The sequence below is a fragment of the Anolis carolinensis genome, chromosome 3, assembly GCF_035594765.1.
Source record: "Anolis carolinensis isolate JA03-04 chromosome 3, rAnoCar3.1.pri, whole genome shotgun sequence".
In the NCBI taxonomy this organism is placed as follows: domain Eukaryota; kingdom Metazoa; phylum Chordata; class Lepidosauria; order Squamata; family Dactyloidae; genus Anolis; species Anolis carolinensis.
The window spans coordinates 278,669,512-278,683,546 of NC_085843.1; the positions used below are offsets into that span (position 1 = coordinate 278,669,512).

Sequence of the window (14,035 nt, forward strand, 5' to 3'; positions counted from 1 at the left end):
TCATCTGGAGTGTTCTATGGCTACAATATTGGTCTTTGGAGATGGGGAAAAGGCATATTCATTTGTGGTGTAGAAGCAGTATACCGTGTTTCCCTGAAAATAAGACAGTGTCTTATATTATTTTTTGCTCCCAAAGATGCGCTAGGTCTTATTTTAAGGGGATGTCTTATTTTTCCATGAAGAAGAATTCACATTTATTGTTGAACAAAAAAATGAACATTTATTATATACTGTACAGTAGTTTTCATCGCAAACCAACATAACCAAACCAGACGAACTGTGACTCCTATCAAGAATTTCTTGTTATTACCATTATTTCCATGTACAACTCATATGTACATTTACCGATCCTGCGGGTGCCGAGCATGCTTCCAAACAAAAACTTTGCTAGGTCTTACTTTCGGGGGAGGCCTTATATTTAGCAATTCAGCAAAACCTCTACTAGGTCTTATTTTTTGGGGATGTCTTATTTTCGGGGAAACAGGGTACATTCTTAAAATTTTATATAATGTGTTTTTATTTTGTAATGGTATCTGTTTTATATGAACTGTTGTTTTGTAGATTGTTTTATATGAATTGCTGTTTTTACATTGTTTTAGGCATTGAATTTTTGCCTATTTACTGTAAGCCGCTTTGAGTCTCCTAGGAGAGAAAGGCAGGGTAAAAGTAATGTAAATAAATAAATAAATATAAAATATTGTTTCTCAGAACTTTTCCAAGAAAAATGTAGGGAGCATTTTGTTTAGCAGACCCTGAAACATGCATTAGGGTCTGCTAAACAGACCCCTTCCCAACTATGTGACAGATTTTGGCATGTTGGAAAATGAAGGTTCCTGTAGCTCCACATCATCACTTGAGAGACTGAATACATAACACATTCACAGACTCATTCAGGACATCAATCCCTGACTACATTATAGGTAAAAAGTGGCAGAGAGGGAAGGATGCAACTTTCTCAAAGAGATGGGCAATATCCTGCTGCTTGACCAAATGTAGGGGAAGGTCCAGTTCTGGTGGGGGAGGTGGAGACAATTGTAAGATCCGTAGTATCTTCTGCGTGAGATACACTGAAAGCAGACACAGCACAGCAAAGGTCTGGCCAGATTAAATAAACCTGGTCAATCTGAGGCTTTCATAGAATAAATCTGTCTATATTTTCACATTAAAGAAACCAAAAACAGTTTAAAAGTCCACACAATCTGAGTTATTATTTTACATGTCCATGTTGAAATTCAAACCACCCGAGACTTACTTGCCTTTCGGAAAGCCTGCAAAACCTTGCTCTTCTGACAAGTTTTCAGTGGGTGAAAAACTCGGGGCTATGTCTGTTTTATTGTTGCTTTTATTGTTGTTTTTATTGTTTTTATTGTTATTTTAAAGCCAAGTGTATTGTTTTAATCTATTTTTGTAAACCGCTCCGAGCCAAACTGGGAGTAGCGGCATACAAGTTTAATAAATAAATAAATAAATAACTAAAATGTTCCACAGAAGGCATAATCTATCAGGGGCTTCCCTTTTACTGAATGTGAGGAACAACTCCTGTTAAAAAACGCTGCTTCCCATTCATTTCACCAGAATTACAGAATGACCCCCTCCATCTACTAGGGATTCTTGAAAGCCTTTATTTTGACTATGTATGGGCTATATGGTCATCAGGCTGAACAAGCACAAGCACTTCCAAGGGGATATTTTGGGGAAGAGTGAATAAGTGAAACTGTGATACAGGATCTAAAGATAAGTGGGTGCATTGTACTTTTTTAACGGGTCAAAATACATTCACTTTGTAGCCATAGATGAACTGGGTCATAGGTACATAAATGGCCATAGCCGTTGGAACTAAGGAGACCCAATAAGACCAGCCAAGGCATTTCTCCTAACAACCCCATTCAATAAAGTCTGGCAGAGAACATGAAGGCATTTTCACTGGTTATCTTTCAGTTTTTGATGACTCATCAAAGCCCAAACCTTTCTGAAATTGCACAAGATGTTTTGATTCAAGGAGGGACCAAAAGACAGAGACTAATTAGCACACAGACACTAATACTATGGTCCACAAGTGTCATGGACATAGAAATATTCCAAAAGCAGGGCTGTAAAAGCACCATTTCACTCTCTCTCATCATTTTTTATTTTTCAATAAATAGTGGCAGACATATATCCAATAAAACACACCAAATGTCTGCTGTTGCTCTTCATCAGTACAGGGGACAATTCTCTACTTTTCTGTAGTGGCTTCCAATAGTCAATATCAAACCAGAACATTTGCAAAGAAGATTTTAATGTGCACACATAAACCTGTGCCACAATCCATTTACTTTTGTTTGTTTGCTTTTACAAACCATAGCCACCCTTATAAACAGTATTTGTAGGAAACACAAGAAATCATGAAGCTAGGCTATGGTACTGTCGGCAAGAAGGTGCACACTTAGGGCAAGGACACCAGGAAAAAGGGTAGAAGCCAGACCCACAATGCTGCAGGAATCAAACAGGAAAGCAACCTAGCATCAGGTCCCAGAAAACATCAGTCCTCTGGAAAAGTGCCCTCCTCAGAGAACGCCTCGGCCCCCAGCCCAACCCTCACCTGTCCGGGGATGTAGTAGGCGCCTTGCGAAGCAGGGTAGGAGATCTGTGAGGGGATCATCATCACCTGGGAAGCAGCTGGATAAACATGAGCGGGCGGGCCAGGCCGAGCCGACGCGTTACTCTGCACCCGGGAAGCACTTGCCGGAGGCTGGGGCCTGCTCTGGTAGAAATGCTTCAAGAGAGAAAGGAAAGAGAGTGGAGCATGCTTGGTTAGCAAGGCCTGGCTGCAGAAGTCCCCGAGACCCAGAGGCTTCCCCTCTGCCCAGCCCCACGGCCCCTTCCCCCATCCGCCCAAAGGCTCTGGCTCTGTGGCTCCGGGAAAGTTGCGTGCAGGAATCTGCCTCGGCTGAAAACACAGAACAGGACCGCTAATGCAAAAGCTGGCAGCTCCAGCACACTCTCTGCAAACCAAGCTACTGGTTTTGTTTGTAGAAGAAAGCAAGTGTCAGGCCCAGGAGGCTGCAGAGAAAAACCTGACATGTGGGCAATTTCTGTACAACAGCATACTCTGCTCTAGCCTTGCAAAGGGCAGATCTACTTTATGCTAAGAAGGGGAAGAGGCCCTGGAGGTCAGTGCTAAATCTTCCCATAAGCCTAGTCAGCAACCGGGAGGGCTGCACTGGGAAGTAAAGAACGGTGGCAGGATGGGATGGCACCTCAACCGCCATTTCTCAATGCAGGCCTGCTGCCAAATTTGGCTGCTGCAAATGGAATGCTGTTTTAGTGGCAGAGAAAAAGTTCAACTGAGTCTAAGAGTCCCTTCGGGAAGATGGAGGCGGGGGTATAAAAATAAAGTTGTTGTTGTTGTTGTTGTTGTTATTATTATTATTAAGTGGCTAATTCTCTACCATATATAGCATGCCCTACAATATTACATATGTTCAGGTCTTTCTTCCCAAGGTGAATGAAACAGCCATGAATCTACAAAAGAAACCCAAACACAGGAATATAACGAGGATGCAAAATGCCAAGTAACCTCGTCTACAAATGGGCCTCACTATAATTTCCTTCAAAAACCATGATTTAGAGAATTGTTGATTATATCCAATCAACAATATTGGACAGTTATAAGCTCAAGCTATCTTGCCATGTCCTGTAATTAATTAGGTATTCTAGAAAAGAGGGAGAGAACAAAACAAAATAGCGGATTCTTAAAGTTAAGGACCAAACAATTTTGGAAGGATTGAAGAAGAGGAAGGGGAATGGTTCAAAAGCAGCCAGAGATATGGATAATTCCCCCCACCCCTCCCCAGGATGCAAAGGAAAAACATTATGGATTTCAGAGATGCTCCTTTTTCCAGACTCCTGCACAAAACAGAGGTAGGAAAAAGGGGAGCCCTGCCGACCATGGTTTGCATTCTGTAGACCTGAACAGCAACGGCTTTAACTATACTTGAGTGGAGCAGCCACTAAGCCAGTGGCACTCCTGCTCAGCAGCCCCTCCCGCTCCCCACCGGAGTACGGGTTATAGAAAAGGCTTTACCTGAAGAGACCTGAATCCTCCCTGTTAGCAAGCACACAAGCACGCGCACACAAGAGGAGGAAAGGAGGAGAGAAAAGGAAAAAGAGAGAAAGAGAAAGGAGTTACCTACAGCCAGACAAGTTACCAGGCTCTGGGGAATAGCCAACACTGAGCAGGAAAGGAACTGCAGCCTTGTGAGAAGGAAGCTGGGGTTCGGGGGGAGGCAGGGAAGGGGAGAGGAGAGAAACAGGCTGGGGCTTGTATTTGAAGGCTGCCCTGTAAAAATGACATATCATCAGCAGAGACAGAGTCTTGGGGCAGTGCTACTTGTGAGGTCTTTAGATGAGCCCCACCAATGGGTCAGCCAAACTGAAAAGAGGAAACTGCTAGGCAGTTGAGAAAGTCAAAATGAACAGCTGAACTGGTGGGCGACATTCCGCCTGGTGGGTCACAACTTGGGCCAGTCTGCCTCATCCCAACTAGCAGGTGCTCAGGTCTTACTTTTAAAACTCCCCACCCCTCCATTTCAACTCATAGAGAAGTCTAGAAATACTCATATATACTCATAGAGAAGTCTAGAAATTTTCGTCAAAATAGAGATCTGAAAACCTGGGTCAACTCACCCATGGGTCAAAGTAAGTACTGTGCCTTTAGTTAGGATAAAGGCAAAGGTTTTCCCCTGACATTCAGTCTAGTCATGTCTGAGGGGTTGGTGCTCATCTCCATTTCTAAGCCGAAGAGCTGGCGTTGTCCGTAGACGCCTCCACGGTCATGTGGCCGGCATGACTGCATAGAGCGATGTTACCTTCCCGCCGGAGCAGTATCTATTGATCTACTCACATTTGCATGTTTTCAAACTGCTAGGTTGGCAGAAGCTGAAGCTAACAGCGGGAGCTCACCCCGCTCCCCGGATTAGAATAGCCGACCTTTCAGTCAACAAATTCAGCAGCTCAGCCATTTAATCTGCTGCGCCACTGGGGGCTCCTTAAGTTATACATATGAAAAGAGAACCATCCCCTTCTCTGAATAGAGTGGTGAAAGGTAAAAGCTTAGTTCAACCTGAGGGAACCTAAAAGAAGCACCGGACCTTTCTACTCTCTCCACTGTAGTGCTGCTTCTAGTATTTTTAAATACTTGGGTGAAAAAATAAAATTGTCAGCTCCCTTCAAAGGAGCACTGAGAGAGTAAAAAGGGTTGGAGCTTCTTTTAGGTCCTCCTGAGATGAGCAAAGCCCTTATCTTTCACCATTCAAGGAATAGGATGGTTCCTTTTTTGATAAGAGTTAATACTTAACTCTTATCAAATTAGTAGACTGGCAAGAGACTTTTTAAATACATAAGCAGGAAAAGGGCAGCTGGCTTTGAGGAGCCACTGGTACTTTCCCTTCTCCACATAATGACCTTTAGGTCATATCGTAAGCCACGGCTCATATTATAATCTGTAATTTTAGCCCCAAGACCTGTCCTAGACACAAGGTTGACTTATACAGAAGCGTATCAGGGATATTCCCTCCATTATCCTGCCTTCTCTCCTCTCTCAAACATGGGTGGGAGATGGAAATGGGATAAGTTAACCAGAACTTATTCCATTTCCATCTCCCACCCATGTTTTACTATCTCCTTTGGGCAGAGGCAGTTGCAAATAGGTTCTCCAAAATTTCAAGAGGCATTAGATGACAGCAAACCCCATAATCAAGAATGCATTGAGGAGCACAAACATTATTAGCGACCAGTTTATAATAACTGAAGGAAGAAATAAAAACAAGGAAGATGTTGTAATATAGTGTATCGTGTTTAGCAATACGAAAACACATCAACTGAATTGCTATCTCTCAAAAGTTGAAAGCTTCATGATATCTTCTAAATTTAATAACACAAAAGCTTTCTCCCAGTAGGATCAAATTAAGTTATTGGTTCACCCCAAAACATTAGGTCTTGCTTGAATTTTTCTTCCTTCGACGTAATCTTCCTTCTGGTGCCCTCCAGATGTGCTGGACTACAATTCACATTATTCCCAGTCAGTGGTCTACATGAAAAACTATAGGAGCTGTAGTGGTTAGGAAAGGTTAATTTCAAGATTTTCCGCTTCTTTCCATTTTCAGGTTTTGGATATCAAATTAAGATGGCCATTCAACAGTATTAAACAGGAGAAAACTGTTTCAGATATGTTAAAAAAGCAACTGAGGTTTGTTCACACTATGGAAAGTGTAAAAAGGATTTCAACTATAAAAACTATTCTGAACTACTACATCATCCTTTCTTCTTCTCTTCACAAAGTACAAAACTTTTCAAAGAATTGCATTGCTGTCTTAACTTATTTTCCCAGTGGACACTATAAAAATACTTTTCTTCCATACGTCTTTCTATCAGGGATAGGCAACTACAATGTTCTAAGTCACTAGCTTTCTGCCCTTTTTGGGGCCCATACAAATTGCCAAAAACAGTGTCCAAAGTACACTTCTAGATTTGAAAAGCCAGTCCTTTCATCGTGTTACAACAGTGCAGTGCAGCAGGGCACTGCAACTTATTTCAAAAGTGAACTATGGCCTCCTTAGGGATTTCTGGGAGTAAGCATTCGCCCCACTTTTAGCCAGAAAAATGCCAATTAAAAAAAAATCAAAGTTTTCAACATGGAGCACAGGGTCACATTTATGCCTGATATGATCCAAACTCACATGCTCCCATTGCCGCAGGTTTGCAACACACTGGAAAGCAATCTTTACACAAAGAAAATGTTCAAAGAAATGGCAAGCTTTGTTTATTTTGGTTCAGCTTACAGCTTATCAAAGATCATCGATAGAATAAGTAAATGGAAGAGATGTTTGCAATTCAATTTCCTATTATATAATGGCGAGGTTACACCATGATACAAACAGAAACACATAATATTTGAATACAATTGTTTCCCTTTCAATATATGGCTGAGCAGAAATACTTATTTGGATGTTATATGAAAAATTATGGTTAGAAAAAAGGCAAATAACAATGGTTCTAAGCTCAAATGAGGCTGCATCTCATTAAAGAACCACCTTTCAGCTGTTCCTCCTTTCAATAACTACTATTCAAGATATTGGACTAACTCATGCTTGGTCAGACCCCTCAGAGATGGAAAAGAGAAACACTCCTTTCTGAAGAATCAGTCTAATCTCCCAATGAAATACATGTAGAATAATGCTTGGGAGAGTTAAGTCTCTTGGATGACAACTCTCAGAATCACCCAGACTGCATGACCACAGTTATTGTGACTTTGCCAAGCTTGGTCAAACTTCCACTGGAATACTGGAAGACCTGAAGATTCTTAGAGGTGTTCTCAAAAAAAAAAAAAAAAAGCAGTTTTTTTTTTCTTCATGATTTCCCCACTTTTGTGATGTTCCGGCGTCCCTAATCCCTCAAAATGTAGAGGGCTTGTTGTAAAGCATGTCTCAACCTACTTTCTCCCTTTTTAGATCCCTAAATACAGGACACCTACGCTAGGGGAGGGAGACTGATGGATTTTCTCTGAGACATCTGTATCCCAACACATTGGGAAGCAGAGTGGTGAAAGAGAGGATTGCCTAACATTAGGATGGCAGGATAACAGTGCCCATCCTTTAGAATAACACTGGCAATGACTGTTGGGCACGCTACGTCAGTCACCCACAGCCGTATTAAAGAGTTGGCGTGTTCCTTGACCTACTACGCAGAGTCATCTTCCTTCCAGGGATACTTCAAAGTATTCTTTGCTGTGTGACTTTTTAGGATGCTAAGCATGGAGGCAACACATAAAATAATCACTACAAGGCATAGCACCACCCAAGACAGTGGCTGTGAAGCTTTGGCCTGCCAAATGGTGTTGACGTCATCTTCCAAGATCCTTGACTACTAGTAGTGATAACTGGGATCTGTGGGACTGAACATCCGAAATGCCAGAAAGAGCAAAGTACAATAATGACTTTCATAAGGAACTGTAGCAGCAACAGGTCTAGACTGAGAATAAGGACTCGCTTTCAAAAAATGAAAGGTAGAAGCACTCAAAATCAGTACTTAAAATGTTTCATATATATGTAAGATCTCAAGCATATTATTAACTTGGCGATACTCAGCAGAGATCCGTGATTAAGGCCACTATCTCCAGCCCAAGCAGGCTGATACTGAGAGATAGTGGCTTTGCTAAGGTCACATGCTGAGATTATGTCAGAGGTGAGATGTGAAACACCGATTTCTTATTCACAGCTCTTTCTGTTTGCAGTCTTGATAGGCTACGGGCAGGACAGGCACTGAGGGGGTGATGTTTCTTGGGAGACTTCGCATAGTAGACCAGGGCTGCTAAGACTGGTGTCATATTGGATCCACAAGCAAAAAGAATCAGCACTGTTGATATGGCAATAGAACCACCTCATTTGGAACAAAAAGGGCAGACAAGGCCCTGAGTTGAAGTCTTTTTTATCACCTTCTTTGATGGGGTTAGATCAATAATGAGTCATGTGAGGAATTCAAACCTCAGGGAAAAATAAAAATAAATTCAAAATCCAAGCCAACACCTCTGTAAAATGCTTACATTGGTAAGTAGGAAGTTAGGTCAATACATTAAGGGTTCTACAAAGCATCTCCTGAGCTTTGTGTGTGTGTCTCTATCATGCCACATGGCTCTCCAATCGTTTAGGTCTTCCATAAAGCTGACAGTAACCAATATTCCCAAAACCCTCTGAAGGGTGAAGCCTTGCCTCTTTCCCCTTTCCTCTTCTCACACCAATAGCTTAAACACTTTATCTGAGCCACTGGCAGAGTAGAGATGACAGAGACTGCTGTAAGCAATGGGGTCTGGAATAAGATGAAAATTAAGGAGCAGCAGAATGGGCCAGTCCTTCCTGTAAGCATCAGGCAGTTTGATGGCCATTAGCAAATCGTGCTAGACATACCAACAACAGTTGATTCCCCCTTACACATGAGACAATACAGAGAAGAGATAATGATTGGAGGGCGAGGGTGAGAAATGGAAAATAAAATGACAGTTCCAGAATGGCTCCAACACCAGACCTCAGCATGGACAGGCAATTCATTCCATTGGAAAAGGAAGGGAGTGAAACCAAATGGGGAAGCAAAAGAGGCAGAAGTAGTGCCTTCCAAGCATGAGAAAGAGTGTAGCAGAGACACTGCCACCATGAGTCAGACATCATGCAAGTCACAGGGAAAGGGAGAAAGATACTATTGCTCTGGACACAGCAGCCAAATTGACTCTAAGCCCACCCAACTCTCTGTAGTCCTAGGAGACGAAGCAGCTCTTGCACTACAGCTGAGCACCTATGTCACAAATCCCCTTCTCAGTGTTTTATTTAACATTTTGACTGGATTCATTCATTGTCCCAAAACTGCCCTAAGCTTCAAAGGGTCAGGAGTAACAGAATAGCCCCACTTTAAAAAGTAAGCATTAACATTTGGGCAGCACATGTATTCACTCAATTCAACCCTTACACAATTCAATCCCTAAATTTGGACCATGTAATCATCATCATTATTATCATATTAATTGCAGGGACAACAGGGCACGCTACGTCAGTCACCCACAGCCATGTTAGGGAGTTGGCCTTCATGCCAAACATAAAATGTAAAATGGAGACTTGACAGTCCAATCAATTTAAAAACCACATGCCATCACCTTTCCCTTCTTGTAGGACAGGCTGCATGACCACTAGCTTATACCCTTTAGCCAATTTCCCTGCAGTGTCCAAAGCAAGGCCTCCAATGTGGCTGCACCCCGCTCCCCAAAATTGCATTCAACATGCCGTGAGGAGAGCAGAGAACGGTTAGTACCTGCTGATGTAAAGCACGAGGCCCTGCTGGAAACTAAGACAGGAAAGAGCGGGGGGAGACAAGAGCAGAACATCACTGACAGTTACAGGTATCACCACCCCTCCATATCACACACATCATTCCCCAGCATAGGCTACTTGACCGACCTGCCCCTTCTTACCCCACACTCACTCCCAGCTGGTGAAGACCCAGCACATAAAGTGAGGACAGAGCAATTCCCAGCATAGCTCGGACTCCATGGCTGGCTCCATGGTGCTCATACAAACCAACATCCCCACCTTGCACGTGCAAGACTGCAGAGTCAGCAATGCCTGGAGACTGTGTTAGCTTGCAGGATTCCTTGTGCCCAGCAATCCCCTTACAAGCCACCAGCAAGACTGAAGAACCTGTTTGGCAGGCAGCACAAGAAGGAATGCCTGACTGACACCTCAGAGAGTGTGGTAGCCCAAGAGCAGCTGGAGCAACACCAGCAGTGATCCTACTTCCCAATCCTTACCTGTCGAGGCTGGGAAGGCGTATTCATTTGGGTAGCTTGCGCTGGGTTAAAAACCACAGGTGTCGTCTGGCCAGGAGGAAATGCTGCCTGCTGAAAGAAGCAAGTGGGGAGAAAGAAAGGGGAGAAAATTAGTGGCTTCCTTAGCTGCTTCGACCCCCAGCCCCCTTCCCATTAATCTTCCGCCTAGCTGTATAATAGCAGAATGAAGCACATCATTCCCTAAACAGAAGGGATGAAAATGACTGACCAGTTAAAACCCCATTTGCAAGACTGCTTGAACAGATGCTGATACAAAATCAAGTCACAAGCATAAGGAGAGTGAAGTGCAGAAACGTACATTTGGGGCAACAGAGGAACTTCCTCCCAAACTGCAAGAACATGAAAGTGAGGTAGTGAATATCACAGGAGTGAAAGTCAAGATGACCTCCAATGTAAAGTCCGTACCTGTGGAAGTCCAGGAGAAGGGGAAGGGTGTGGGGCTGATGGGGTTCCTCCTGAGGGTTGTGGAGCTTTGTTCATTTCACGTGTTGCTGCATAAGGATCCCTTTGCTATCTGTTATAATGGAAAAAAGCAGACATTGTAAAAAGTGAACACAAGAGGAACCAGGCACAAGCTAATCATTAGGAACAAGAATTCACTGGAACCAAGTCGACCCTAAAACTGAACCCTACAAGCATGGGAAGCAGTCCAAACAAGTGGAGACAGTCTCTCGGACATCAGTTAAGCAGGACGTGCCCTAAGAAGAGATGAACATCCTCAAAACACAGGCCAGAACACAGAATAGAACTCAGGCAAGCAAAATTTGGATGAGGGGGATTCCAAAGGACTCTCACAAAGATCTAATGCCCACCTCATCTACATGGCATTGTTTGCATGTGTTTTCATTTCCCTTAATTCAGTGCCCCTGTCCCATCGCAACCCCCCCCCCCCAAATATTTTCTAACTTAACACACATCTAACGTAGAAGGCACCTTGGCTTTTCTTTAACCTGAAGATGCTCTTTATTCCTGCAGTGTCACCCATGAAATAGTATCATGGCCTCCATAAATCTTGGGAGGGTCATTTCAGTACAGGCCTCTGATGTACACAAACTGTACACAAAATGTCCAAAAATGTATAGCTCGCCTGCTGTTCTACATATTCATTCCATACAGAGTGAAGCATGGGATTTTGCCTCCCAAGGATCTGTTTGTATTTCATTTCACAAGGCCAGTCATGCTTCTGACCACCTTGTTTGCAGACTAAGAAAAGACGAAGAGGAAAAAGACTTCTAAGCTTCAATTAGTCTTCATCATTCCCATAAACTACTAGATCTCACTTATAAAAAAATTTCCAGTTATCCTGCTTCTAAGAACATTTAAACATATTATAACTGCCGTCCACAGCAAATATATAGTTCAGTAATTTTGTCCATGACATTGGTAATTTGATTAGCAATGCAACATTTTGTAAATTTGAACTTTAAAAAAATTAGCTCAAATTAGCACCAAGTGAATCTCAAACCTTCTGAAAGATGTCCAGAAGTGAAAATCTGAATGATCCAAACCCAACACTTCAGAAGATAAAGAAACACATTGAAGGATCTCCAAATTACAAAGACCAGGCAGACAGATAGCCAGCAGGCTGATATGTGCACAGTCGCACAACACATAGCATACACCTTTGGATGGAAGCGCCACAGAAAAATGGAGATCATCAGCATCAAAGCCATATGTTTCTCAAGTGTGATCACTATGACATTTCATATGTTCAAACTGTCTGTATAAAATATGAATGTAAAGGTCTATGTGGCTGCATCAGGAAATCATCTGAGAACCCCAAACTAGGGTGTCCAAATGAGATATATAGAGGACTACAACCTCCTCCATACCAGATGCACAAACCCACTTCACCTGCTAAAGAAGAACTGGCATGCAGTATCTCAAGAACATGGAGAGGATCCCATGTTCTTGAGATACTGCATGACAGTTCTTCTTTACTATAGGCTTCCAGATGTAACTGGCCAAGTCACTACACAAACATCCCCACCATTTCACAAATCCAGCTGGGCTTATGGAGGGCACAGAAGTAACTAAGCCAATGAGCATACAAGCCAGACAGCCACAAACCTATTACCCAGAGTTGGGGTTAGAAGGAACTGTTTGAGACAAGTGTGTTTAGAAACTTCCTGAACATTAGCAGGCCTCATTACAGTAAGAACAGGCCCACAAACAGGTTACGGTGGAAAGGCAAGACTAGCAAGTCAAGGGGAATGGCTGCCAGGTGGCCAGAAGCAAACAGCCCTCCTGTGAAATGCTGCAGAAATTGAACCCTTTGGGTCTGCATGAGGGGCGGGGGGGGGGGGGGGGGCAGTGCCCTGTATAGCACTGTAGAGCTCAGACCAGGAAGGGGAGGGAGGGACACTAAGGCAGGGCAAAGTAAGGTCCCTCCACAAGAGATCTACAGCCCTGCTGTAACCTGACCCTTGGATTGCAGCTGTCAGCATTTCAAGCTACAAAAACCTGGGGCATGAAAAGACAACATATGCAAAGTCAAAGAAAAACCCACAAAAGAAAAATCCACATCGAGAGAGAGAGGGGGGGGGAGGGGGGGCAGACTGACCCAGAAGGACTTCTGCACCATTCTAGATCTTCTCACTCAGAGACTTTTTCTGGATAAGACCTAAGTCTGACGCAGAAAGATCTCACTTTAGTGCCTAAATACCTTAAAGGCGCCTTACTTAAACGAAGCTAAGCAGGGGCAGCCCCGGTTAGTACATGAATGGGAGACTAAGAGCGAATACTAGGTGCTACAGGCTATATTTCAGAGGATAGAACTGGAAAAACCAACTCGTTGCCTAAGAAAACCCGATGAAATTCATGCGATTGCCATAAGTTGACAGGTGACTTGAAGGCACGTACACACCCTCAGAGCTCAGAAGCACAGCAATGAAGCTGAAATGGGTATGGATTGAAGGAAGGGGAGAAATGATGCTGGAAATTTCTTCACTTCCACTTAGGCTTATAGTTATCATTTTTTTTTATTATTCCCAGTATTCTATGGAATTACTAGTTTATAGTTTTAGCAGGGCAAGAATTAAATGCATGCTATCTCTCAATGTGTATGGATGTTGGGAGGTGTATTTGAGAGAGGGGATACAGCATCACAACTGTACAGTTTCCTAAAATCTTCTGCCTCATTCTAAGTAACTAGCCACAATCCAGCACAGCATCACACACAGGCAAATTGGGGGGAGGGGGGGGGAGAGAGAGAGAGAGAGAGAGAGAGAGAGAGAGAGAGAGAGAGAGAGAGAGAGAGAGAGAGACAGACAAACACTGCAGTCCTTCCTACAGGAAGTAACCCAACATGGTGCTATGAGGCCTGACCTATCAAGGGACACCACCCCAATGGCACTGCATTTTCAGATTCAATAAGAGAAGCCAACCTGGAAGTAACGTGAGAAGTCCCTCAAGTAGGGACAGGAGTACCATCTCCAAAAACTAAAGTCAAATGCACAGGGGAGGGGAGGGTAACCAGTCTTCACCATCTTGAGGGCAGTTTATGAACACCAGAGTTAGCTCGAGGCACCCCTAAACAGTGTCTGAATACTTTTCAGAAGACAGCCAAGACAGCCACATGGTTTGGGGAAAAGCCACTGCAAAGTGCAAGTCATTCCCTTCTCTTGCTGCCCTGCCCCAAATATTCTTGGGGAATTTGCTATCCAT

General features: G+C 43.3%; 1 protein-coding gene across 12 annotated transcripts in view; it reads right to left on the bottom strand.

Moving 5' to 3' along the window:
- eif4g1 (eukaryotic translation initiation factor 4 gamma 1) overlaps nucleotides 1-14,035 on the bottom strand; it is an 89,175-nt gene that overhangs the window by 49,402 nt on the left and 25,738 nt on the right. For 6 of the 12 annotated variants that reach the window (XM_016995679.2, XM_008116224.3, XM_016995681.2 and 3 more), the window contains 5 exons: nucleotides 10,775-10,883; nucleotides 10,331-10,420; nucleotides 9,835-9,867; nucleotides 4,067-4,087; nucleotides 2,582-2,755 (listed from right to left, as the gene is read on the bottom strand). In XM_016995679.2, the coding sequence (XP_016851168.1) occupies nucleotides 2,582-2,755; nucleotides 4,067-4,087; nucleotides 9,835-9,867; nucleotides 10,331-10,420; nucleotides 10,775-10,849 (393 nt within the window). In that variant the 5' untranslated portion in view covers nucleotides 10,850-10,883. The remainder of the gene's footprint in view (nucleotides 1-2,581; nucleotides 2,756-4,066; nucleotides 4,088-9,834; nucleotides 9,868-10,330; nucleotides 10,421-10,774; nucleotides 10,884-14,035) is intronic. The other 6 variants (XM_008116226.3, XM_062976836.1, XM_008116228.3 and 3 more) reach the window with 5 other exon arrangements.